Source organism: Enhydra lutris, unplaced genomic scaffold (assembly GCF_002288905.1).
Source record: "Enhydra lutris kenyoni isolate GAN:26980312 unplaced genomic scaffold, ASM228890v2 scaffoldscaffold86, whole genome shotgun sequence".
NCBI lineage: Eukaryota > Metazoa > Chordata > Mammalia > Carnivora > Mustelidae > Enhydra > Enhydra lutris.
In genome coordinates this window covers 5,805,266-5,829,870 of record NW_019154170.1, presented here as the reverse complement: position 1 = coordinate 5,829,870, position 24,605 = coordinate 5,805,266, and the positions used below count along the sequence as shown (strand labels likewise).

The window sequence follows — 24,605 nt, the reverse complement described above, 5'->3', positions numbered from 1 at the left end:
TTTTACTGGGAAGGCCTGAGTGTGGGGCGGGGGCCTGCGTAGGGCTCCTTCCTTCCAGCCATCAAGGGCTCAGGGCTCTGCCTGCACAGGCCGACCACCTCCAAGGGATGCTGGGCCCAGGAGCCCCGGGAAGAGAGAACTGCTGCTTCGGGGACCCAAACACCTGCACAGTTCCTGAAACCGCACCAGGCTCGCAGTGGGGGATGGGCACCTGGAAGCCTTGCACTGAAACCCCAGTCCCTCTGCCAGCACCTCTGAGCCCTGGGGTCACCCGTGGCTAATCTTTCTGGTTTTACAACTGGAGCACAGTGTCTGGGGGCTGGGGCTGGTGTCCGAGCAGATGCACACCTGGGCTCCCGCCGCTATGGTCACAACACATGGGCTATCACGTGGCGGCGTGGGGGGTCGTCCCCAGAGTGACTGTACCACCCGCCCTTTGGGCTGTGAGCGCCACTCACTCAGCAGCGGAGACAAAGCAGTCGAGCTGCCCATCCTTCTCGTCCAGCACCTCCCGGGTCCGAGCCTCGCCCGTGGACTGCAACCCGATGACCACACACTTGGGGGGTGGGGGTGGAGGAGCCAGGTGAGCAGGGCTCTGGGAGCCCCAGGCTCCCAAACCCAGCCCCCATCAGTCAGAAACCCAGATCTGGCCTGTTTCTCTCTTTCCACCGTTTCCATCCTGCCAGCGGCCAGGCCCCCAGCACACCAAGATCTGCCCTAGGAAACTCCATACAGCAGTGCACAGCTGCCCTCAGCCCTCCTGGACCCTCTCCCTTGTTCTCTGCCCTGGCTCCCGCCCAGTTCTTCCCAGGGAATCACCAGGCCGGCCTGGACACAGACACAGGCAAGGCCACGCATGGCATCTGCTTCAGGGCAGTGGGGTTGTGCAGGACCAGAACCTTCCGGGCCTCGACATCGCCAGTGCCACAGCCCGTCCTCACAGGCTCAGCCAGCCGCATGAGGGCACAGGGGTCGAGGCGCAGTCGCCAAGCTCTCGAGAGGACCAGGGCAGAGTGCCTGGGCAGCCCCACAGGGCCGGTGCTGTGGCTCCTGGCTCACCTTGTCCCGGGCCAGCTCCTCCCGGGCCAGCCCCACCAGCCGGGACACCTTGGCAGCGACACACAGATACTTGAAGAAGCGCTGATGAGCCGACCAGAACTGACCCCACAGGGACTTGCGAGACTCCAGGCCGATCCAGTCAGCCGCCTGCTGGAACACGCCCAGGGCCTCGGCCCACTGCAACGACACACCTGGCTGAGCTCGCCGCTGCCTGCCCGCTGCCTGGCTCCCGCCCCTTGTTCCCACCTCGGGCCACCCGGCCCCCACGGGCTGGCATTCGTGGCCAGGGGTACAGGCGTGGGTGGCTAAGCGACACGGAGGCAGCGTCAACCCAACGGGGAGAAACGTTAACGGACTGAAACGTGTGGGGCTGGTGAGGCCACGGGGAAGGAGACCCACTCGGGCAGCACAGGGGCCTGGATGGGCTTTCAGAAAGGGCTGGGGACATCTGCGGTGACTGCCACCTGCCAGCAGCCCCGGGGCCCTGGACACTGCGGAGCGGGACGGCTCACCCAGGGCACTGCTGCCCCAGTGACCCGAGCCCACAGCTGGGGACAACTGTAGCCTTCACAACAGGGGAGCTTCCGACCCCGAGGGGGCGGGCCCAGTACAGAGAATGACCGCCGCGGCACGGGGAGGCGGCTCGCCTTTGGTTGGAGCTAAGCCGGAAGTGTAACTCTCAGGGCTGAGGCTCGGGGCTCGCCCCGCGCAGGGGAACCGCGGGCCAGAACAAGGGAGCCCGGCCGCACGCCAGAACGGCGATGAGGCCCAGCCGCAGGCACAGGTGTGGATGCTGGAGACAGCCACAGGCTCCAGGAACGGCGAGCTCCTACCGCGGTGGCAAGGCCTGCTGGGGGCCTGGTTACAGGCCCACGTCAGTCCGGCCACAGAGGAGCCCCCACATGAGCACGACGCTGGGGGCCGCATGGGCGTGCCGGCTGCCTCCTCCCTTCTGTGACCCGAAAAGTGCCTGTGGCGCCTTTGAGGACAGACGCAGACAGTGACGGAGCGCACTTCCGAGGGGAAACGCACAATTGTGTTCATGGCACCATCAGGGATCCCCAGCCGCCTGGCTCACCAGCAGGGCCGCGCGGTTGTAGACGCGCTCAAAGGCCGGGGCCAAGGGGATCTCCTCAACGCGGAAGGTGACACCGGAGAAGCTGAGCTGCCGGGCGATGTACCTGCCGCTGACCTTCATGTCCATGGCCACGATCTCCATGGCGCCCACGCCCCTGTGCACAAGCAGAGCCGGCTGACGGATTACGCTGGGTCCCGCCTAGCCGCAGAGTGACCCAGGGAGGGGCCGGCAGCAGGAGCCGAGGGTGAGCGAGGGCCACGGGCACAGAGAGCGGAGGGAGCACGTGCAGAGGCCCCGCGCTCTGACTGGCCTGAGCCACGGGGGCCGGGGGTACAGGAAAAGCAGGGCAGGGTTCCTTCCCCCAGAGTGATGGGAAGCACAGGCAGGGAAAGAACGAGATCCCTCGGCTTGCCAGATGCGTGCAGGCCAGGACGTGGAGACGGCTCACCAGACAGCAGGCCCCGTGCAGGTCCCTTGGCAGCCCCTGTCATGGGCAGGGACGGGCACCCACCTCTTCTCGATGGCATGCAGAAACTCCTCGAAGGTTCGGAAGGGCGTGCCATCACCCCAGATGCCCAGGCGGCTCATGTAGATCATGTTCCGGGGCTCAGAGGCACCTGGGGCAAGGGAGCCGCCTGTCAGGGCCTGGGACACAGCCCCAGAAAGGCTCCAGGAGCAGACGCACCTCCCCCGTGCCCACCTGGGGCGCTGGCACAGACCACCCTGGCCTGGGGCGCCCACTCCCCCGTGCCCACCTGGGGCGCTGGCACAGACCACCCTGGCCTGGGGCACCCACTCCCCCGTGCCCACCTGGGGTGCTGGCACAGACCACCCTGGCCTGGGGCACCCGCTCCCCCATGCCCACCTGTGGCGCTGGCATAGACCACCCTGGCCTGGGGCAGCTTGTTCTGCAGGTCCAGGACGGCCTTGCCCATCTTCGTGGAGCTGGCGTTCTTGGCTTTGTGGCACTCATCAAACACAATCTGGGGCAGGCAGGGGTTAAGGACTGTTCTGGAATGCAGGCAGCCCCACAGGCCCTGGTCTGATGCCCCAGGGGAGGCTCAGAAAGGTGCCTGGAGGCCATCAGGGCGAGGAGGAAACAGCCTGGAGGTCCCTGGAGGCCTCCACCAACAGACCTGGCAGGCGCCGGCTGGGTGAGGACATTAAGGAGTGCCACGAGCGAGCACAGGGAAACGGGGTCTCTGAGTGAGCGGGGCGGGCCTCCTGGCTGCAGCTGTTCCCCCAGGGGAGCTGGGGAGCGGTGGTGCTGGCTCTCTGCGTCAACACCCACAGACCGAGGGCCCTAAGTGAACAGGCTAGAGAATGAGGAGAGGAGTGGGGGGCAGCAGTTTCCAGGCGAGGGTGCAGGTCACGAACGCGTTCTTACAGGAAGGGGTGCGGCTACACACGCATACCTACGGCGTGTCAAGGGCACAGGGGATGTGTGGACACAGGACCGAGAAGCAGGACTGTGGAGCCAAGCACATGGTCCTCGGACAGGCGCGAGTGGGCAACCACTCTACACGCCATCGTCTGCCCCAGGCCATGCGAGTGGCCTCAGGTCCCTTCTTCCGGCCGGTGGGCCCTGCTCTGGAGGACAGCAAGGGTCTGGCCACAGTAACCCTACGAACTTCTGCACACAAACCGGAAAGACACAGAGGGCCGATGTCCCTCTTCTGACCTGTGACTGGACCAGGAGTGAGAGGGACTTCCCAAGAGTGCTGGGAGGCCTGGGGGCCAGCCACCCCGCTCTGGGGACGGGCCCGAGGAAAGTGAGAGGGTGTGATGGGGCACACTGGCTGGTCACTCGGGCTGTTTATAACAGGGATGCTGGAGACCACCGCCATGTCCCTGAGACGGGACAGAGCGGCAGGACACGCGGTGATGAGCACACATGCCCGGGGTCAGGCAGGGAGGAGTAAAGTCACGTGCCAAGGCACCCAAGGGACGACGTCTGGGGACCATGGACAGGAAGGTACCCCCAGAACCCTTCAGCGAGAGCCAGGCCCTGCCCCAGAGCAGCACCAGCAGTGCCAACACAGCCGTGCGCACGAGGCAGCCCTGCTGCATGAGGCCCAGAGAACTCTCCGTGGACCCCAGTGCAGAAATCCCCAGGAAACCGGGCACCTCACTGGGGAGACTGAGGGGGTCCGCTGGCAAAGTGCTTGTGGCCCTTGAGTGCAGTCAACTCGCAGTTAACATGCGGCCGGCCCCAGACAGTCCTGCGTGGGGCCGGACCTTCCACAAGCTGCTGCTACACATCCCGGAGGAATAAAACACTCCTCCGCGCTCCAGAAAGGAGGAGGCTGCAGACCTCTCCGGTCCCTGCACTTTCTGTCCGGAAGGGCCTGGAGCCCTGACCGATACCGACAGCGACAGACAGGTCAGCAGAGCTCCCTGCCAAGCCCCAGGAGCCCAGTTGTCCTCTAGCTGCCCCAGCCTGGCCTGTCCGCCCCCAACGAGCCCCGATGAACGCACGGGGAGCTGCGGAGGCAGAGGGGGAGGTGGCGCGCTCTGCCCCATTCCCACAGCCGGGGACACCTTCCCGGCCTTGGGGCCCGCCCCCACGCTTGCGGTCGGGGGTGAAGCTAGCCGGAGCTGGGAAGCCGGGCCAGACCGCAGCGGACAACAGCGGTCAGTGACCGCCAGCCTCCTGCCGGGAACTCCTCCAGTTTCCGGGGTGAGGTCCCGGGATTCCAGAGCTCCGCCCCTCCCCCCATCCTCCTCCCCCTGCCCCCTTCCGGACCCCACCCTCTCGCTCCCCCCCCTCCGCCCCTCTCTCCCTTGACCCCCGCCCCAGGACCGTCCTCCGACCCCGCCCCCTCCAGCCCCAAAACCTCGCTGACTCCACGCTCCCTTCCACCCCCCCGCCCCTCCAGGCCCCGCCCCTCCAGGCCCCGCCCCTCCAGGCGCAACCCCCTCTGGCGCGCCTACCGCACCTCCCCGCGTCCACAGCAGAGGCAGGATACGACTCCATCGAAGGCCTCTCCGCACCACTCCAGGATCTGGCGGATGCGCGTGCGATGCTGCCCGCCGGCCTGGCTCTCCCCGATGAGGGCAGAGTAGGTGGCGAAGAGGACGCCCTCTGAGGTAGTGTTGTCCCCGTACTTGATCTGGAGGAGAGGGGCGGGCATGGGGGCGCTGCCGGGCTAGCGCTAAGGGCCCCCACCTGAGGAGGGGGCGACCCCACCCACCTTGCTCAGCGCGTGCACCGCGATGCCCAGTGCATCGATGTCCCGCAGGTCCCGCTCACCCACTCCCCCGTGCCCACCTGGGGTGCTGGCACAGACCACCCTGGCCTGGGGCACCCGCTCCCCCATGCCCACCTGTGGCGCTGGCATAGACCACCCTGGCCTGGGGCAGCTTGTTCTGCAGGTCCAGGACGGCCTTGCCCATCTTCGTGGAGCTGGCGTTCTTGGCTTTGTGGCACTCATCAAACACAATCTGGGGCAGGCAGGGGTTAAGGACTGTTCTGGAATGCAGGCAGCCCCACAGGCCCTGGTCTGATGCCCCAGGGGAGGCTCAGAAAGGTGCCTGGAGGCCATCAGGGCGAGGAGGAAACAGCCTGGAGGTCCCTGGAGGCCTCCACCAACAGACCTGGCAGGCGCCGGCTGGGTGAGGACATTAAGGAGTGCCACGAGCGAGCACAGGGAAACGGGGTCTCTGAGTGAGCGGGGCGGGCCTCCTGGCTGCAGCTGTTCCCCCAGGGGAGCTGGGGAGCGGTGGTGCTGGCTCTCTGCGTCAACACCCACAGACCGAGGGCCCTAAGTGAACAGGCTAGAGAATGAGGAGAGGAGTGGGGGGCAGCAGTTTCCAGGCGAGGGTGCAGGTCACGAACGCGTTCTTACAGGAAGGGGTGCGGCTACACACGCATACCTACGGCGTGTCAAGGGCACAGGGGATGTGTGGACACAGGACCGAGAAGCAGGACTGTGGAGCCAAGCACATGGTCCTCGGACAGGCGCGAGTGGGCAACCACTCTACACGCCATCGTCTGCCCCAGGCCATGCGAGTGGCCTCAGGTCCCTTCTTCCGGCCGGTGGGCCCTGCTCTGGAGGACAGCAAGGGTCTGGCCACAGTAACCCTACGAACTTCTGCACACAAACCGGAAAGACACAGAGGGCCGATGTCCCTCTTCTGACCTGTGACTGGACCAGGAGTGAGAGGGACTTCCCAAGAGTGCTGGGAGGCCTGGGGGCCAGCCACCCCGCTCTGGGGACGGGCCCGAGGAAAGTGAGAGGGTGTGATGGGGCACACTGGCTGGTCACTCGGGCTGTTTATAACAGGGATGCTGGAGACCACCGCCATGTCCCTGAGACGGGACAGAGCGGCAGGACACGCGGTGATGAGCACACATGCCCGGGGTCAGGCAGGGAGGAGTAAAGTCACGTGCCAAGGCACCCAAGGGACGACGTCTGGGGACCATGGACAGGAAGGTACCCCCAGAACCCTTCAGCGAGAGCCAGGCCCTGCCCCAGAGCAGCACCAGCAGTGCCAACACAGCCGTGCGCACGAGGCAGCCCTGCTGCATGAGGCCCAGAGAACTCTCCGTGGACCCCAGTGCAGAAATCCCCAGGAAACCGGGCACCTCACTGGGGAGACTGAGGGGGTCCGCTGGCAAAGTGCTTGTGGCCCTTGAGTGCAGTCAACTCGCAGTTAACATGCGGCCGGCCCCAGACAGTCCTGCGTGGGGCCGGACCTTCCACAAGCTGCTGCTACACATCCCGGAGGAATAAAACACTCCTCCGCGCTCCAGAAAGGAGGAGGCTGCAGACCTCTCCGGTCCCTGCACTTTCTGTCCGGAAGGGCCTGGAGCCCTGACCGATACCGACAGCGACAGACAGGTCAGCAGAGCTCCCTGCCAAGCCCCAGGAGCCCAGTTGTCCTCTAGCTGCCCCAGCCTGGCCTGTCCGCCCCCAACGAGCCCCGATGAACGCACGGGGAGCTGCGGAGGCAGAGGGGGAGGTGGCGCGCTCTGCCCCATTCCCACAGCCGGGGACACCTTCCCGGCCTTGGGGCCCGCCCCCACGCTTGCGGTCGGGGGTGAAGCTAGCCGGAGCTGGGAAGCCGGGCCAGACCGCAGCGGACAACAGCGGTCAGTGACCGCCAGCCTCCTGCCGGGAACTCCTCCAGTTTCCGGGGTGAGGTCCCGGGATTCCAGAGCTCCGCCCCTCCCCCCATCCTCCTCCCCCTGCCCCCTTCCGGACCCCACCCCCCCCTCCCCCCCCCTCCGCCCCTCTCTCCCTTGACCCCCGCCCCAGGACCGTCCTCCGACCCCGCCCCCTCCAGCCCCAAAACCTCGCTGACTCCACGCTCCCTTCCACCCCCCCGCCCCTCCAGGCCCCGCCCCTCCAGGCCCCGCCCCTCCAGGCGCAACCCCCTCTGGCGCGCCTACCGCACCTCCCCGCGTCCACAGCAGAGGCAGGATACGACTCCATCGAAGGCCTCTCCGCACCACTCCAGGATCTGGCGGATGCGCGTGCGATGCTGCCCGCCGGCCTGGCTCTCCCCGATGAGGGCAGAGTAGGTGGCGAAGAGGACGCCCTCTGAGGTAGTGTTGTCCCCGTACTTGATCTGGAGGAGAGGGGCGGGCATGGGGGCGCTGCCGGGCTAGCGCTAAGGGCCCCCACCTGAGGAGGGGGCGACCCCACCCACCTTGCTCAGCGCGTGCACCGCGATGCCCAGTGCATCGATGTCCCGCAGGTCCCGCTCCGCGTCATACTTGAGATCGTTGGAGACACTGAACCTAGGAGTGCGGGCTGGTGGGTGCCACGGTGCCCCCTCCCCTCCTCGCCTGCTCACCTGGGCGTGGGCCACGGGGGGGGGGGGGGGCACACTCACCACAGGGACTTTTTCCTGCCCCGCAGGTAATTCTCCAGGATGATGCCAGCCACCGTGCGACCCTTGCCCACACCTGCACCATCGCCGATGAGGAAGCCGGCCCGCTGGCCGCTGGGGAGCAAGACCTCATGTTGCTGCGGACCAAGGAAGGGCGGTCAGGGTCTGGCGGGCTGCCCCTCCCCGGGGCCTCGAGGGCCCCCCCCACACAACGTGGGCCGGTGGGGCGGGAGACCCGAGGTCACCTGGCAGGCATAGGTGATGGCCTCTAGCTGTAGGGCAGACAGGGCCCCGCTGTCGGAAGCAGGCAGGGCAAGGGTGTAGGTGATGTCTGGTGGTGGGACACTGGACAGGGTGCTGGTCTCCACCACGCGGTCCGGATGCTGCTTCCCGATCTTGGCTGGAGAGGCATGGCCAAGGGCACATCAGGGGCGTGGCCAGGGTCTAGGGTGGGCTGCCAGGGTCCAGGGCTGCCTGCGAGATGCTCACAGAAGGTAGAGGGGCAGACCGGGGTCTGGGGTAGGGGGCCCATCAGTGTTTTGCACAAAAGAATGGGGGGCAGATCCCTGCTCAGGGAGGAAGGTGGGGCTCACTTCTCATGGGACCCTCTATGGTGCCTCCGGTTTTGTGCCAAGTGGGGTTTACAGAACTGCCCCCAAGGCCAGCCCACAGCCAAAGCCAGCCTGTGCCCCTGCAGATAGTCCCAGGAACCAGCCCGTAGCTCCCGCCACTGGCCCTGCCTCTGGCTGGAGCCCGCTGGGGCTGTGCAGGCCTGGCAGGGCCCAGCTGGGGGCTGGCAGCTGGCAGCGCACTCACATTTGGACGGTACGTAGTCGGCGTAGGTCTCTGTGTGGCCCAGCTCCTCCCCCTCATCCTCCTCTGCCTCGTCTTCCTCCTCAGGCTGACTCTGGGACTGAAGGTCATCGCCAGAGCTGTGGTCCCAGCTGCACGGGACCGTCCTGCCCAGCACAGCCCTCCCTCCCCCAGGGGGCAACCAGCCCAGTGAATGGGGCACACCCCCCCCCCATGTGGTGCCTCCCCAGGGCCTGTTTCCCCACCCATACAATGGGGAGGCCCTGCTTCCAAACAGGTGCCCCCAAGCATCCCAGGCCCTACGAGAGGCAGCACTGGGGACGGGGCCCAGCTTACCTGGTAGCTGACAAGAAGTGGGGTGCTAGAAAGGGAGGACATGGGGTCCTCAAGGCCTGTCCATGGCCCAGTGGGCAGGAGCAGCTAGAGCAGAGAGTGGACATGAGCCAGCAGGCAAGATCGGGGGAGGAAATGCCCCCCATGGGCCCCCAGCCTGGTCTCCATCGGGTTCTCACCCTGCCCTCATGCCCCTCAGCCACGGCCAGCTGCTGCCTCCTTTCCGCTGCCTGGCAGCTGGCTCTTCTGAGCAACAAGCCACAGCCCCCATCATGCAGATCAACAAAGTAAGGACGTGTCCCGTGTCCCAGACCACAGTCATGCCACGGGATGATGGACCACCTGAGCATGGTCCCAGGGGACCAAGAACCTCGTGGACAAAGGTGGTGCCGGGGGGGAGCCCATCAGCCATGGGGACACAGGGACCCCTGGCATCAGAACTCAGGTGGCATCCAGAGCCCAGAGGGTCCAGGACAGGAGACCCGAACCCTGGAGAACCATGTCACACCCGGCCCTCCACCGGCCCGCCCTCAGGGAGTGATCCCACTGAGGCTGCTGGGGGTGACCTGTCCTCGGACACACGGGGTGGACGCAGCAGGGTCCACAATTCTAAAACACACCCTCCCTTAAAAATAAAAATCATGAAAGTAGTGTGGTCATCATAAAACCACAAACGTGAGAAACAAATAGAAATGTAGGAGTCCCTTCCAGAGCCCATCCCCTCCAGGACCCCCACCATGCCCAGACCCATGACTGTGAGCACCAGGGGCTCACTCCTGAGCACACACAGAGCTCGAGGGTCCCTTCCTGTCTTGGGGGATGACAAGGCGTGGGGTGTGTGATAACCCACTTGATTTCTAGGACTCCCGCTGTTTTCGAAGGTTAAGGACGCGCCAGAGCTTTTTTGAAAAATAAAATGAGACGGAAGACAAAACCAGGAGCAGGAAATCTAAACTCTATTCCCCATCCCCCCCTTTTTTTTAATTAACAAAAACATTCAATTAACCCCCTCCCCCAAAAAAACAAATAAAAAAAAACCCCGGGGCCTGGGTTCCTGGAAGGCTGAGGCAGGACGCCCGCTGGGCGGGCAAGCAGCGGGCCGTGAGCACCGGGTTGCAGCCGTCCTCCGGCTGGGCAGGCATCGTGTCCACTGCTGTGGGCCACCAGGCAGGGCTCGGGATGGAAGACGCTGCTCCCCCTTAGAGGCACGATCCCTCAACCCACATTCCCAGTGCTCCCTGTCAGAGACTTGAACCGGGTTCCGGCTCCGAAGAGCTAGGGGCTTCTCTTCCCGCAGAGAACCCTGGAGGGGAGCCGGCCAGGGCCTCGCCTCCCTCCCCGATGTGCCTCTGCCCAGTCCGGGAATGAGCTGGAGTCTGGGCCTGGCACACTGGGGACCCCTCCCATCTGGCTGGATGTCACCCACGCTCCCCCATCACAAGCTTCACAGGCGCCAACATAGCCCTCTGGCTCCTGGGCCCCCACCTTCTCAAAGCCAGGAACACCCGCCCCCCACAATGCCTCCGGACAGCGCCCAGGACCCCCAGAGGGAGAACCGGTGCTGGAAGCTGGCTCTGGCTGGTCTCCCGGTGAACCCCGTATGCCCAGGAGAGTGACGCGTCGAGACCGAGCCACTGGAGCCGGTAAGGGGGATGGCTGGCTGTGTGACAGGACCCTTTGCAGAAGGAGGGGTAAGGAGCCCAGTGCAGGAGCTCCCCTCCCCCATGCCGCACCCCTGCATTCTCGGACATGCGGAAACCGCCAGGACCCCTGACCAGCGACCTCACTGGTGTCTCTGAGCAACCCAGTGCCGCCCCCAGCCTGGGATGGGGCCCCGGGCCAGCTGCCTGCACAGAGGCCTCTCGGGCTGAGCTCACCTTCTCCTGAGCGGCGGGGCCGGTGCTCACGTCCCAGATGGTGGGCACCTGGCTGAGGCTGTCGGCCGGCAGGAAGTCCGGTGTGTCTGCGATGTCTGAGAGGGAGTCCACGGACGAAGAGAAGATGGAGGCGTTGGAAAGGTCGTCGAGGTACGCGGAATCCTGGAAGACAGGCAGGATGAGAGGCAGCCAGCGCGTCTGGGGGGCCCAGGCATGATGGACACACTCCTGCCGTGAGCTGGAGAGGTGCCCCCACGCGCGACCCCAGGGACGGACCCCGAGCCCACGACGCTCAGGGAGAGAACCAGACACAGAAGGCCACACAGGGTGTGAGTTCACACGTGTGACACGTCCAGACCAGGCTCCTCCATGGACGGGAAGGGGGCTCATGGGGGCTGGGAAGGGGGTGGGGAGTGACAACAGATGGAAACAGGGTTGCCTTTGGGGAGATGCAACGTTCTGGAATTAGGTGACACTAGGAGCATCATGTCACACCAGTACACGGATATCAGGACACAGAAAGCCCCACACCTTCAAGGGGGAGTTTGTTGTACAGGCTACACGCTGTTCAGAAACCTAAATGTAAAAGATATGAGAGGCAATGCCAGGGTTATTCCCATGCTGCCCCTCCCCACCCCCAGGTCACAGACGCTGAGCGCCTGTGTGTATCCTTGGGACACTTGGCGACCAGCCCTGAGGGTTCCTGGACCAGCAGGGAGTGAGCCCCCAGGCGGAGACGCCCTAGAGACCGTCCCCCTGGGTGGTGGTGTCCGTGCCACCGACCACCAGGAGAGGGCAGTAGGGGCCCGTGTTATAGACAGGGACTCCTGGGGGCCTGAAGCCGGGTAGGGGAAGCCCCTTCTGATTCCCTGAGCCCCTGCAGGCCTAGATCCAGGGTCAGCCAACCCCTCTTGGGGAAGAAGCCCCCACAGGCCCTCCCAGATGAGGCCCTCCCAGGCCAACCTCCATATTAGAGGCCGGTCATGCTGACTCAGGTGAGTCAGTGCAGACGCTTCATGGGGGAGGGAGGCAGGGCTGGGTGAGAGCAGTGGAGAGCTGCCCTCCAGGAGTCCCCAGGCACGGGCACCCCTTATATGTCTCAGCCCATCAGGGCCCTCGGAGGGCCAGGCCAGCCGGGCTGACATGCTGGCGCACTAACCCCTGGGGCATGGTGAGGAAGACGGGCAGGGCTGGCCAGGGGGGTCGCAGACTCTGCAGAGGAAGGAGACACGTGGGCCTGGAGCCCGTCCTGCCACACCAGGCTCAGGCCCCGTGAACACAGGTGAGCTGGCTTCTGGAGGTGGAGGGCAGCGACCCCGCAGCCTCCAGGTCCCTGAGAACAGGCGCCGGGTTGTGGCCAGTGCCGGGGCCTGCCACACTCCACCTGCGAGGGCTCCCCTCCCATTCATCTGTGTCGGAATCGGATCCCTATTCCTCGGTGGTAGTGACGGTGGTAGGGGCCTCCAGGTCATACCACCCAGCTTCCTAAGGGTCTGCTGGGACACCAGAGCACACACAGCCCCGAGGACCAGGCAGGCTGGGGCCTGTTGTGCGGGGCCCCTCTCGGGAAGGGGTGGGCAGGCATGGGGCCAGGCCTCCCTGACAGTGGCCGGACGCAGGGGCTGCTATCTGCGGGAGTCTATCTCCTGGATGGAGCTGGTCCCACAGCCAGGCCAGGACTCAGGGTCTGTGCAAGACCACCTGTGGCCAAGTCAGCTGGTATGAGGCTGGGCACCTTCACAGGTACCCAGGTGGCCGACAACATATAGGAAACCAGAGGGACCACCACTTACTCCCGCCCCCCAGGCTGCACCCAGCTGGGGCCCAGGGGAGGCAGACCCTGGCAGGACTCGACAGCCTGGACAAGCCCGGGCGAGGAGACAGACTGTGGCTGGCAGGACCAGCTCAGGCAGGCAGTGGCCTGGGAAGGTGTATAAAAGTCCGCAGCATGGGGACAGGGGCAGGAGAGCCACACGAACCCCCGAGTGGGAAAGGCACACCTCGACACTGCTTGGGATGACCAGCAGTGGCACAGGTCAGAGCAGCCATCTATGGGGCCAGTGGGCGGGGGGTGGTGCTGAGCGGGCAGTGGGAGGTCTGGCCCTGCTAACTGTGAGGCCTGCTCTCTGGCCACCAGGACCTCCCGGGGACTCTGCCACATTCCAGGGCAGCTGGGGTCCGAGGTGGGAAGGCTGGGCCATGGAAGATGGGTGCTCTGTCCTCGGAGGCCGCATGGAGCACGGACCCCTGTGGGCTGCCAGGGGAGGTCTGGGTATGGGTGGCCGTCTATCTTTGCTAAAATCCTTCTAGAACCACATCTGAGCATGGCCTTCCCAGAGATCACCCCGCAAGCTTGGTCACAGTGACAAGTGCCCCTAAGGCCATGAGGCTGGCAGCGCCAGGAGGCCCCGAGGGGTGGGCCTGCTTCCTGAAGGTGAAGCAGGCACAGCAGGAGTGTACGCAGGTGGGGAGGGGCCCTGACCAGGGCCGAAGAAGAGGAATGGCACCTGGCAAAACGTGGGTGCTTGTGGGCCCCCCTGCGTGGGCGGCGCAGAGCAACCCCTTCCCATGAGGATGGTGTGGACCCGGACAGCACAGCCGGCAGGAGACAGGGCCAGCGTCCACAGGCAGGAGCTGTGTGAGCAGCAGGGACCCCTGATGGGATGAACGCAGCCTGGGGACGACCTGCGGGACCCCCGGCCAGCCCTCCTCCGACCTCCCAGGGCATCCACACGAGGAACAGTGGACTCAGGGTCCTGACCCGGAGGGTCCGAAGCAGAGGGACAACGGAAATCCCGTGGGGTCGGATGGAGTCCTGGGACAGAGCGAGGATCTCTGGTGAATGAGGGGACGGGGCCTGCCCGTCACTGTGCGGACGTGCGGCGTGAGCGGAGGGCCTGCGCGTGGGGCCCCGGGAGCTCTGTCCTGTGCGGGAACTCCGCACACGGCTGCTCCGGAAGAAGGGCTATTAGCAAAGTGGGAGGGTTCTGCCCACTTCGGGGCACTGCTCCACTCGATTCTTGGGTCCAAGGCAGGCAGGGCTTCACGTGGGGCACCAGGGTCCCTCCCAGCCACACTCCCTGCCCGGCAAGGGTGGCAGGATGAGGCGAGGGCTGACCCCTCCCAGGTGGGCGGCTCACCAGCCCCTGGGTCGGGACCAGATGCCCAGCGGCCACCAGCAGATCCCCAAGATGACCCAAACCCAAAATCACCCTCCACGGACTCCCAGCAAAGTGCCTCCTAAGACGCCAGGCCCCCACCCTACTCCGTCAGCAACAGCCCCCAGCGGGGAGGGAGTGGGGGGTCACCCTGACTGTTCTGGGGGACCAGGGAGGTCACAGGGTCACCGCCATGGTTACTGTCTCTCAGCATTTTGGGGCTCCCCGGACAGATGAAGACCTGCCAAACAGTGTCCCCCACAGAATGGGGGCACAGGACAGGATGGCCCCACCCCAGACCTCACCCTGGGCTTCCCTCGGGGACCTGCAGCTGCTCAGCGCCACTCGGACCCCAGAAACGCCCCTGTGGAGACAGGCTCTGTCCTGCTAGCCCTGGGTTAGTGGCTGGAAGCCGTCCGGGACCCCTGGGGATCCCGAGGAGGGACGGAGGGAGGATGCCGTTCCTACCTGGCCGCTGGGAGCCCCCCTCAAACTGCACTCCGCCAGCTCCGGCCCAGGACACCCCGAGATTGTCAGGGTCGGGCCGGCCGCCATGGGGCGCTCTCCGCGGTCCCGGCGGCCCGGGCTCTGGCGGCGGGGGGCCGGCTGTGGGCAGGCGGGAGCGAGCCGCGCGCAGTTACCTTGTTGAGGGCCGCGAAGTGCAGCCAGAAGCGCAGCTGGGACATGGCGAGGGGGCGGCGGCAGCGGAGGGCGCCCTGGACGGCGGCGGGCGGCTCCCGCAGGACCGAGGCGGCGCTGGGCCGCTCTCGGCCCGGCCGCATTTGCATGTCGGGTTAGTCACCGCCAGCGCCTACTTCCCCTAAGGCTGCTGACTTTCAGGAAATGATGGCTGCCTGGGAAGTCAGGGTGATTACTGGCAGAGCGAGAATTCCTGTACTGGGCGTAATCTAGCCACAGAGCTCTCCGCGCGCTGCCCCCCAGCCGCGGGCGCTCACCCCGCCGGCCGCCGCCCGCCCCCCCCCCCCCACCCGTGCCTCGGTTTCCCCAGCCTGCGGGTACTCCGGGTGCAGACCGCCCTGGCCGGCCGGCAGGGACCTGCTCTTGCTCCTGGGGTGCCCATGGCAGGGAGGGGCACAAGTCCCCACGCCACAGGGAGAAAAGGCAGGCCCAGCCCGCCCCTCCACGCCCCTCCACACAGCTTTTCCCCAGCCACCCTGGAGCCTGTCTCCAGGCCTCGCCGGGCTCCCCCGAAGCCTCTATTCATGCTACGGCCCCAGCTGGGGGGCCTCCCTGCAGGAACTCGGGCCCCTACCCTGTTCCTTCTCTTGGAACTTTGCCAAGGGTACGGCTGTCTCCCAAACCCCCTTCTTTCCTCTCCCTGCCTGGCCCTGCACCCTCAGCCCCACACAGATAGCGGGGCACAGGCTGGGCTGGCGGGCAGCGCCCCGTGGGTCAGAGACCTTGCTCGAGCACCTCACGGTGCCCTGTCCCACAGGACACAGTAGCCGCGTGGCTAGGCCGGGCTCCCAGCACGTGCTTGGGGGTGAGGAGCACCTGCGGGGCTGTGGCTGAGGGGGGCGGGGGGGGACCCTGGGCCGTGGGCCTTGTCGGGGACTGTAAGGGATCGCGGGCTCCAGTCCCACAGGGCCACTGTGGCATTCCTGTCCTGTCTGCACCGCAGAGCCCGCAGCCCCCCACCCTTCCCCCCACCCCGCCCCGGCACTGCATGTAGAAGGGAAAGTACCAGCAGCAGGACGCTCACACCGTCGGGAGCAGGGAAATGCGAACCAGAGCCGGGAGACGCCACGTCACGGCCCCCCGGACAGCCCGACCCCGACACGCAGTGACAAGTGCCGGCCAGGACGTGCAGACGTCGGAGCCGGCCGCCACGCAGGCGGGGACGTGACGCAGGACAGTCTCTTCGGAAACAGTCCCGCAGCTCCTCGGACAGTTGCACACGGAGTCACCCGACGACCCTGCGGGTCCACGGCCGCGTACACGGCTGAACACACGGAAACACACGTCCCACCAAACCCTAAGTGCACGTCCACAGCAACACGCCTCACGGCAGCCAAAAGGTGCTGACAAGCAGTGTCCCCAGACAGGGGGATGTGGCCCACCCACGTGTGGGCACGTCCCCGGCCCCAGCGGGAGCGAGGCCCCCATGCGCTGCCCTGGGGACAGACCCCGGAGCCCACAACACGCAGGGAGGGAACCAGACACAGGAGGCCGCACGGGGTGTGAGTCCACGCGTGTGACACGTCCAGACCAGGCTCCTCCACGGGCGGGAAGGGGACTCGTGGGGGCTGAGGGGCTGGGGGAGGGGATGGCTGATGGGGACGGGGTTTCCTCGGGGCTGATGGAAAGTTCTGGAACTGGACAGAACTTGTGGTTGCACAACCCTGTGAATTTACCTTAAAAAGGTGGATTTTATTTTACTTTTTTAAAGATTCTATTTATTTATTTGACAGGCAGAGATCACAAGTAGGCAGAGAGGCAGGCAGGGGGGGAGAGGGAAGCAGGCTCCCTGCTGAGCACAAAGCCCGAAGCGGGGCTCGATCCCAGGACCCTGAGACCATGACCTGAGCCGAAGGCAGAGGCTTAACCCACTGAGCCACTCAGGTGCCCTTATTTTATTTTTTCTTTCTTTTTTTTTTTAAGGATTTTATTTATTTATTGGACAGACAGAGATCACAAATAGTCAGAGGCAGGCAGAGAGAGAGAGACAGGGGGAAGCAGGCTCCCTGCCAAGCAGAGAGCCCGACACGGGGCTCGATCCCGGGACCTTGGGATCATGACCTGAGCTGAAGGCAGAGGCTTTAACCCACTGAGCCACCCAGGCGCCCCTATTTTATTTTTTCTAACAGTTTTTAGTCACTCATTTTCTTTTGTAAATAGTCTCTATACCCAACATGGGGCGTGAATTCAAGACCCTGAAATCAAGAATCACACGCTTAGGGCACCTGGGTGGTTCAGTGGTTCAACATCCACCTTCGGCTCAGGTTGTGACCCGGGATCCCGGGATGGAGCCCCACATCGGGTTCCCCGCTCAGTGGGGAGCCTGCTTCTCCCTCTCCCACTCCTCGCCACCCCCCTTGCTCCTATTCCTTCTCTCGCTGTGTCTCTCTCTGTCAAATACATAAATAAAGTCACACGCTCTCCTGACTGAGCCAGCCAGATGCCCCCAAAGCGTGGATTTCAAGGCACGTGGACCTGGACTGAGGTTTAAAACAATGACTAGAAACCAAACCCGAAAGACGCGTGAAGTACACGTGCCGAGTTCTCATGACTGGATCCAACCGCCGCGAGGTCTGTCAGGTGTCAGCAGTTTCTGACCTTTGACTATCCGTCCCCAAGATCTCAGTGGCAGACGGCGGGACTATGGGCAAGGGTGGCCTTGAGGAGACAGGGAAGCCAGCACCCACTGGGCCCCTGGCCGCCCTGCCCACCCCCCCCTGGAGGCCACAGGTTGGGGGTCTGCTGCGTACCTGGATGGAGGCATAGGGGCTGAGTGGGGACCTGGGCAGAGGCCCCGGCGGAAGTCAAATATAGTGACTTACACACAGGTCATGTGTGTGAGCAGGGCCGCCCCCAAGGACAGGACTGGCTCCGTCCCCATCTGGCTGCCTCGGAGCTGGGGTGCTGTCTGGCAGGGCCCCCTCTGACCCCGGGGTGACCCTCTGCCCTGGGCCAGGCGGGGTGAAGAGGGGCGGGCATGGCCCAGCTGCCCTGTTCCCCAAGAACCCCCAGTCTGTGCTGGGGTTTTGCCTCCTTTCCTCCCCGCCTTGCGGGCCCTCACACAAGCCATGCCCTGCTGGGCTTCAGGCCACCACTTCCGGGGAGGTGGGGGTGGACACGGGGCAGAAGGGTGGGCTGGGCACTGCAGGTCCCCTCAGGCACACCTCACTGCTGGGATGTTCCTGTCCAGGGGTGAGTTACGTCCCCCAAAGACTCATGCTCACGTCCTGGCCCCCGGGACCTGGGAACGGGACCTTATTTGGATACAGGATCTTTGCACGTACAGTCGGTTCAGTTGAGGTCGTACAGGAAGGGGAGGCCGTGAGGCCGTCAATGACTGGTGCGTCCTCGTGACAGATGCACGGGGAGGCACCTCGTGCCCCCGGGACAGGCACCTCGTGCCCCCGGGACAGGCTCTGAGTGATGTGGCCGCAACCGCAGGGATGCCTGGAGGCCCCGGACCTGGGAGAGGCAGAAGGGACCCACCCCTGGAGCCCAAGGAGGGAGCGTGGCCCCGCCACACCAGGATCTGGGGGGCCTGGCCCCAGCACAGTGAGGGCATACTCTCTGTGGTTCAAGGTCACCCTGTTGGTGGGGCCTGGTGGGGCAGCCCTGGCTCACACGGCCCCCGAAGAAACAGCAGTTAGCCCACTGCCGTGGGGACAGCTGACCTGCTGTGGGGACAACTGACCCTGAGCACTCTGTGGTGTTGCAGTCAGGGGTGTGGGGGCCTGGACCCCGACCCAGGGCTTTCTGCAGGGGCCACTCTCCAAGCACCTGGCCACCCTTCACCGCCTCGTCCCCTGGCTCCTGGCTGTCCCAGCCTCTGTGCAGCGATCCTGTGGAGACACCCATGCTCCTGCTCCCACTGGTCTGTGGTGCTCGGGCAGACCACAGAGTGGCCCTCGGCACAGACCACGGAGCGGGGGCTGGGTTCTTGGCTGCGGCTCAGCGGGAACCAGGAGGCTTCCTTAGAGAAGCAGCGTCCTGCTGGCTCTTGCTGCCAGTGCCGGTAACTACCAGGGGCTGCTGGGGGGGGTGCTGCGACCTCTGCTCCCTGCCGAAGTCCCTCTGCAGAGCAGGCAGTGCTGTCTGCCCCTCAGCGGAGAGCTGCTGAGAGTTTGCAAAGCGCTTTCCTGAGTGTGACCTCATCCTGGCTTCCCAGAAGCCCCAGGCCGGCGCACGGAAAGTGTCCTTACTGGGGTGGGTGCAGGGCCCACCCGAGACGCTGGGAGGGACACTCAGGGCGGTGCCCACCCCACTCACTGCACGAGGGGGCTCGGTCTGGAGACAGGGGCCCTCCCCCAGAGTCCGGCCGGGATGTTCGGGGTCCAGGTGGACCTGGGGGGAGGGGTCAGGGCAGCACCCGCTCCCAGGGGCACATGGGCTGGGCAGCACATCCACAACCAGGACCCCAGAGATCCCAGGGTCGGGAGAGCATAGGGCAGGGCCTGGAAGCACAAGGCTTTGGGCAACGTGGTCTGCGACCCTGAGTCCTTCAGCGCCAGCCGACCTCAATGTGTCCTCAGACACCCCCCGATCAGATTCAGCCAACCTGGAACCCGAGTCTGCACAAAAGCCTGCTCACGGATGTTCACAGAGCCGGGGTTCAGGATCACAAAAATCCCACTGCGGAACCACCCAGATGCCCGTCAGCCAAAGAGCAGGCACACACAGTGGGTCCCTCACACACGGACACGTCCCTCAGCTGCTGGCAGGAGAGAGGCACCCCCGGCGCGTGGCCCGGGGATGGACCCCGAGCCCATGACACTCAGGGAGGGAACCAGACACAGGAGGCCACACGGGGTGTGAGTCCACGCGTGTGACACGTCCAGACCAGGCTCTTCCACAGACAGGAAGGGGGCTTGTGAGGGCCGGGGCCTGGGGAACAGGGAGGAGTGGGGAATGCTGGTGGATGTGGGGTTTCCTTTTGGGGCAATGGTACATTCTGGCATTACACAGAGGTGATAGTTACACAACCCTCCGAATTTGCTAAGAGTCACTGAATTGTATGATTTGCAAATCACAGCTTAAATCAAAAGCAAGGAATAAAAGAAAAGCCATGCACTCACACCCAGGGGTGGGAGACCCCAAGGGGGACCCCTCGACTACTGGGGGCACCAGTGAGAGCCGGAGGACCTAAGCGGCTCCATGCCAGCCACGGTCAGAAGAGGCCTTCCTTGGGGAAGCGGGTGGTGTGCAGGCTGAGGCGGGGTCTTCAGGGACTGACTCTGGGTCACCCCAGACGTCTCCGAGCGGGGACACACAGACAGGCACTCCCAGCAGCCCACGCAGCAGCACTGAAGCGTGCAGCCCCTGACAGTGGCCCTTCATGTCACAGCCAGGTGGCCAAAGAAGCGGAGGGCCAGCTTTCCCCACAGAAGCCCTCCAGCCGACAAACAGTGGAGGAAAAGGGACCGCAGTGTCTGCTAGACAGACACCACGGTGACGGTCACTGCAGGCCACATCTAGCCACGCGTGAGGAAATCCATCCCGTCCCCACCACGACAGACCAGGGTCCCCAGCAGCCTCGACGCACCCGCCCCGGGGGAGAGGGGAACGCAGCAGCAACCTGACCGTGGCCGGGGGACAGCGGAGGACCCCAGCGCTACTGCCCCGACCAGGGCTCAAGGTCAGCGCCATGCACAGGAAGACACGTAGAAGGGCAGGCACACAGGTGACACCCGAGAATGTAGCGTCCCGCCCGCAGGACTCCCGCCGAGAACACAGCACCCTGGGAAGCGCACAGGCCCCAGGCCAGCCTGCATAGTGGGGCCCGGCTCCCTGCAGGGGCCTCTGTGCTCCAGGCCGGGCGCTCTGGTCTGCTGGCTGCGTTGGGGGGACGGACCGCAGTGCCACCCGACGAGAACGTGCCGGAGAACGTGTAGGAGACTGGGGCAGCGTGTGAGACGGCGGAGAGCCGGCACTGTTTCCCACCCTCCCTATGCACCTGAAGTGCCGTAAGGTTCATTTCATCACAAAACTCTGACACATACAAAAAGAGTATCAGCCCTGAAATTTTCAGGTAACCCCTGGGTACACGTGCCCTTCATCCTGGAACTGGCCCCTGGGTTCTGGGCCTCTGCAGAGGGTCAGCTGCGACTATCCAGGGGAACAGAGTGGCCTCTGAGTGAGGACTAGCTTTGACCTTCTGCACTCCGGAGAGCAGGGTCCCACGGGCTGCAGGCCCCACCCGGAAGCTAGAAAACGGGAAGCCCAGGGCACCTGGCAGCTCGGTCAGCAGAGCATGTGAGTCTTGGTCTCAGGGTTGTGAGTTCAAGCCCCACTTTGGGTGTAGAGTTTACTTAAAAATAAAACTAAAATTAAACAACAAACAAACAAACAAAAACCCAGGGACCCCATACAGAGGCACAGTCAACCCCCTGCCAACGTCCCGGGTCTGGGTTGGATCCTGCGTGGAACCGAGGGAGGGACCCAGTCCCCCCAGGGCTCAGCAGGTTAGCCCTTGTCACAACACAAGGAACAAAGGCCCTCAGACAGTGAAGCTGGAGCCAAGACTAGGCACAGGCCTGGGAACCCAGTCCAGACGCCCTCCCTGAAGAGAGGGGAGGGACGCGGATCCCAGGGAACTGCTCCATGCCCCAAAGGAGACTGGGAGAGAAGGCTTCTCTTGCAGGCAGAGTCACACAGCTCATCTCCTTTCTCTTTTTGCTTTGGCTACCAGGAAACTCAGGGCTTGGGTTTAGTGAGCAGAAGGTATATCAAGGCCTGTAGGTGTATGTTCACTCCTGGCTGCAGCCCAGCTCCAACTCCTTCTGATTAATAGCACAGTGGAGAACGTCAGAACGCGCCATGGGCCACATGTGGGCTTCACATGGTGCGTCAGTGTCCTCTCGCTACCATAATAAGCTACCACAAATGTTACAGCTGAAAACAGCACACATTTATTATTACCCTGTGGTCCTGGAAATCACAAGTCCAAAACCGAAAGCTATGATCCCCCCCGGGGCCCCAGGGAGACCAGGCTCCTGCCCTTTCCTGGACCGCGGTCCCCCTCCATCCTCCCCACCAGCAGCGCGGGGTCTGCCCATCTCTGGGACCCCGGCCCTCTGCCTCCCTCTCATGAGGACCTGGTAAGGACGCCGGGCCCCCCGGGAACCCAGGGTCACCCCAACTCGGGACTCTGACAAGGTCCCCTCTGCTCTGGGAGGGGACACATCACAGGTCCCGGGACCAGGAAGGGGACGTCTCTGAGGCTATCACTTTGCTGGTCATCATGGTGATGTCATTCGGTCAGTCAGGAGCACAGGGTGTCTGTGGCAGGCCCACTGGCTGAGGCTCAGCGGGGTCTGGCCCCCTTCCTAGCGTGACCCGCAGGCCTGGGGGTCACGAGGGAGTGGAGGAGGCTAACGGGGCCTCAGGACCCTTCACCCCAACTGGACTCTGGTCCCATATCTGTCTAATCCCACATGTAGCACCGGGGAGAGATTCTGTTCGAAGAAGGTTCTGCTGCTTTAGAAGAAAGATCGGGTCCCAGCAGCTCCCGGGTTGGTGGCCCAGGGTGGGCCACTGCCGAGCTCAGCAGGCGCTCGGTAGGTATCTGTGAGCCGGGCGGAGCCGAGCTGCACCGCAGAGCGGCGACCCCCACACTCGGTGAGACACAGGTGCGGCGGCCCCAAGGGTGGGTCAAAGGAAGCGCACTGGCTCTGGGCAGAGCAGAGAGAGAAGCGGCACGAGCAGAGCGCATGGAAGCGAGCCGGGCGGGCGGCCCTGGCTGGGGCTTCAGCTCCCAGGAGCCTTAGCTCCCCAGCCTGGAGACCAGGGGGCGCCCTGGCTGGGAGCCAGCATCGTGAGACACTGGGGCTGGCCGAGGAGCTGTCCTGGACCTGAGCGGAAGAACTCAATCAGCGCTCAGAGCACGCATGGCGGCTCAGGGAGGGGGTCAGGCCGTGGACCGCCAGCCGCACCCGTTGTCGTGGACACGGGTGCTTCGCAGGCGGGGCGACAGCAGCCGCCAAACCAGAGCGGCCAGTGCGTCCTTGCGTGTCAGCAGCTGGCGGGAGAATCCACGTATGCCTGCAAAGGCTGCTGGGATGCCACCATGGGGACCCCCCATCCCTCTCCCGCTGCCCCCTCCCCCTGGGAGAGCTGGGGGCCAGATGAGGCCTGCAAAGCCCCGACGGCCAGCTGAGCCTACTGTGCTCGCACGTCCTCCAGGCCCAGCCAAGCTCCTTCCCAGGGGGCCACACGGGGTCCAAGCTGGAGAGGGAGGGCTTGAACCACACACGCACGTGCTCATGTGGTCCTGCCGGGTGAAGGCCTCCCAGGCTGCACCCCCAGCCGCCCCTTGAGGCTCCCAGCTGCCCTGCCTGTGGCTGACGCCACTGTCCTGGGCTTCCCGTGTCCTTCGGCTCTTCAAGGACCCACTGGGTTTAGGGGACCCTGCTCCATGATCAGCTCATTTCCGACTTTAACTCAGTGACACGTGCAAAGACCCTGTTTCCAAGGAAGCTCCCGTTCTGGACTTGGCTCCAGGCCCCGCGGGGTGCTACAGGGACACTGGGCAGCTCCCCGCGGAGGGAGCCAGTCGGAACCCATCCTGCCTGGGTCCAGGGGATTCCAGCTGAGCCAAATCCTCCCGGACGGCTCCCCAGGGGCCACACAAGCCCCCACTGTACAAGGAAAGCTGAGGCTCCGGGGACCCGAGCCCCCAGGGACGGACAGTTCCAAACTGCGTGCTCGAGTACCCCAGCTGTGGCGAAACCGAGTCCCACACGTTTCTGAGGGAAACTCAGTACCGCCAGGCTGCCCCCTGCCCAGCCTCAGATCCTGCCTGGGCTCCTTCCCACAAATGCTCTCTGGAGGAACCTGGCTTCTGGGGCCTGCCGCAAGGAGGGCAAGCCGTTAGACGCGGCCGGCGAGGGTGCATCAGAGTCCCCCCCAAAATGAAACTGCACGTGTCTCTTCCTCCAGTGCGGGTGGGCTACACTCTTCAAACGGCCACCGTTCGGGTCACAAACACCCAGTCTGGTCTTGGCACCCAATGGAGCATTGCCCTGCCAGGGGTACAGGGCATGAGGCGCCACGGCACCCAGACGGGGCAAGCATGGGGGCCTGCGCCCAGGAGCGGGAGGTGCTACGCTTGGAAAAGCAGACCCAGCGCCCCCAGACGCCGCCCCACAGCCACACCTGGGGCGCCAGCACCAAGCGGACAGGGGTGTGCCTCCGGCCCGGCTCTCTCACTGCAGGGAAGCCACCGGGGCTACCTGGGAGTCCTCGGCCACGGGGGCAGCAGCTCTTCCCAAGTACAGACCATGGGCACTTGAGCTGGGCCAAGGCCGCCCATGCACCCTCACGGGGATGGCGGGGGGGACCGCGGCTCCAGGTCCCTACCTGAGGAAAGTCGCCCGTCTTTGGCAGGAAGCTGGGGGTGGTGGTGGGGGGTCCGTAGCTGGTGTCCACGCAGGGCTGGCTGGCGAGGAAGGAGGTGGAGCTCATGAACTGGCTGCAGAGAGACGGGGACAGAGAGCGGACGTTAGGACAGGAGCAGGAGCCACCGGCCCAAGGACCAGCTCCAGCGTCCAGGTGACTCAGCTCCTTGGAGAGGCCCACATGCCCGTGTCCCAGGACACAGTGCCCTGCAGTCGCCAGGCACGGCCAGGCTCCTCCACAGGCCGTTCCTGAGCCGGGCACTTGGCCTGCTCCCGGCCAACCCCTCGCAGGCTCCTACTTACTCTTCAAAACCCCACTCGCCATGCCCTCCCAGCTCCTTCACCCCGAGTTCTCACC

At 64.8% G+C, this 24,605-nt stretch overlaps 1 protein-coding gene across 6 annotated transcripts in view; it reads right to left on the bottom strand.

Annotated features, from left to right (window-relative positions):
• The window catches only part of LOC111161775 (strawberry notch homolog 2), a 51,897-nt gene that overhangs the window by 7,777 nt on the left and 19,515 nt on the right, over positions 1-24,605 (bottom strand). For 3 of the 6 annotated variants that reach the window (XM_022525712.1, XM_022525718.1, XM_022525714.1), the window contains 13 exons: positions 24,210-24,321; positions 10,999-11,160; positions 9,125-9,208; positions 8,792-8,888; positions 8,221-8,375; positions 7,979-8,112; positions 7,793-7,883; positions 7,568-7,711; positions 5,464-5,581; positions 2,649-2,754; positions 2,138-2,291; positions 1,060-1,236; positions 459-556 (listed from right to left, as the gene is read on the bottom strand). In XM_022525712.1, coding sequence (XP_022381420.1) covers positions 459-556; positions 1,060-1,236; positions 2,138-2,291; positions 2,649-2,754; positions 5,464-5,581; positions 7,568-7,711; positions 7,793-7,883; positions 7,979-8,112; positions 8,221-8,375; positions 8,792-8,888; positions 9,125-9,208; positions 10,999-11,160; positions 24,210-24,321 — 1,632 coding nt within the window. Of the gene's footprint in view, positions 1-458; positions 557-1,059; positions 1,237-2,137; positions 2,292-2,648; positions 2,755-5,463; positions 5,582-7,567; positions 7,712-7,792; positions 7,884-7,978; positions 8,113-8,220; positions 8,376-8,791; positions 8,889-9,115; positions 9,209-10,998; positions 11,161-14,797; positions 15,036-24,209; positions 24,322-24,605 lie in introns of those variants that run through there. The other 3 variants (XM_022525715.1, XM_022525717.1, XM_022525716.1) reach the window with 3 other exon arrangements.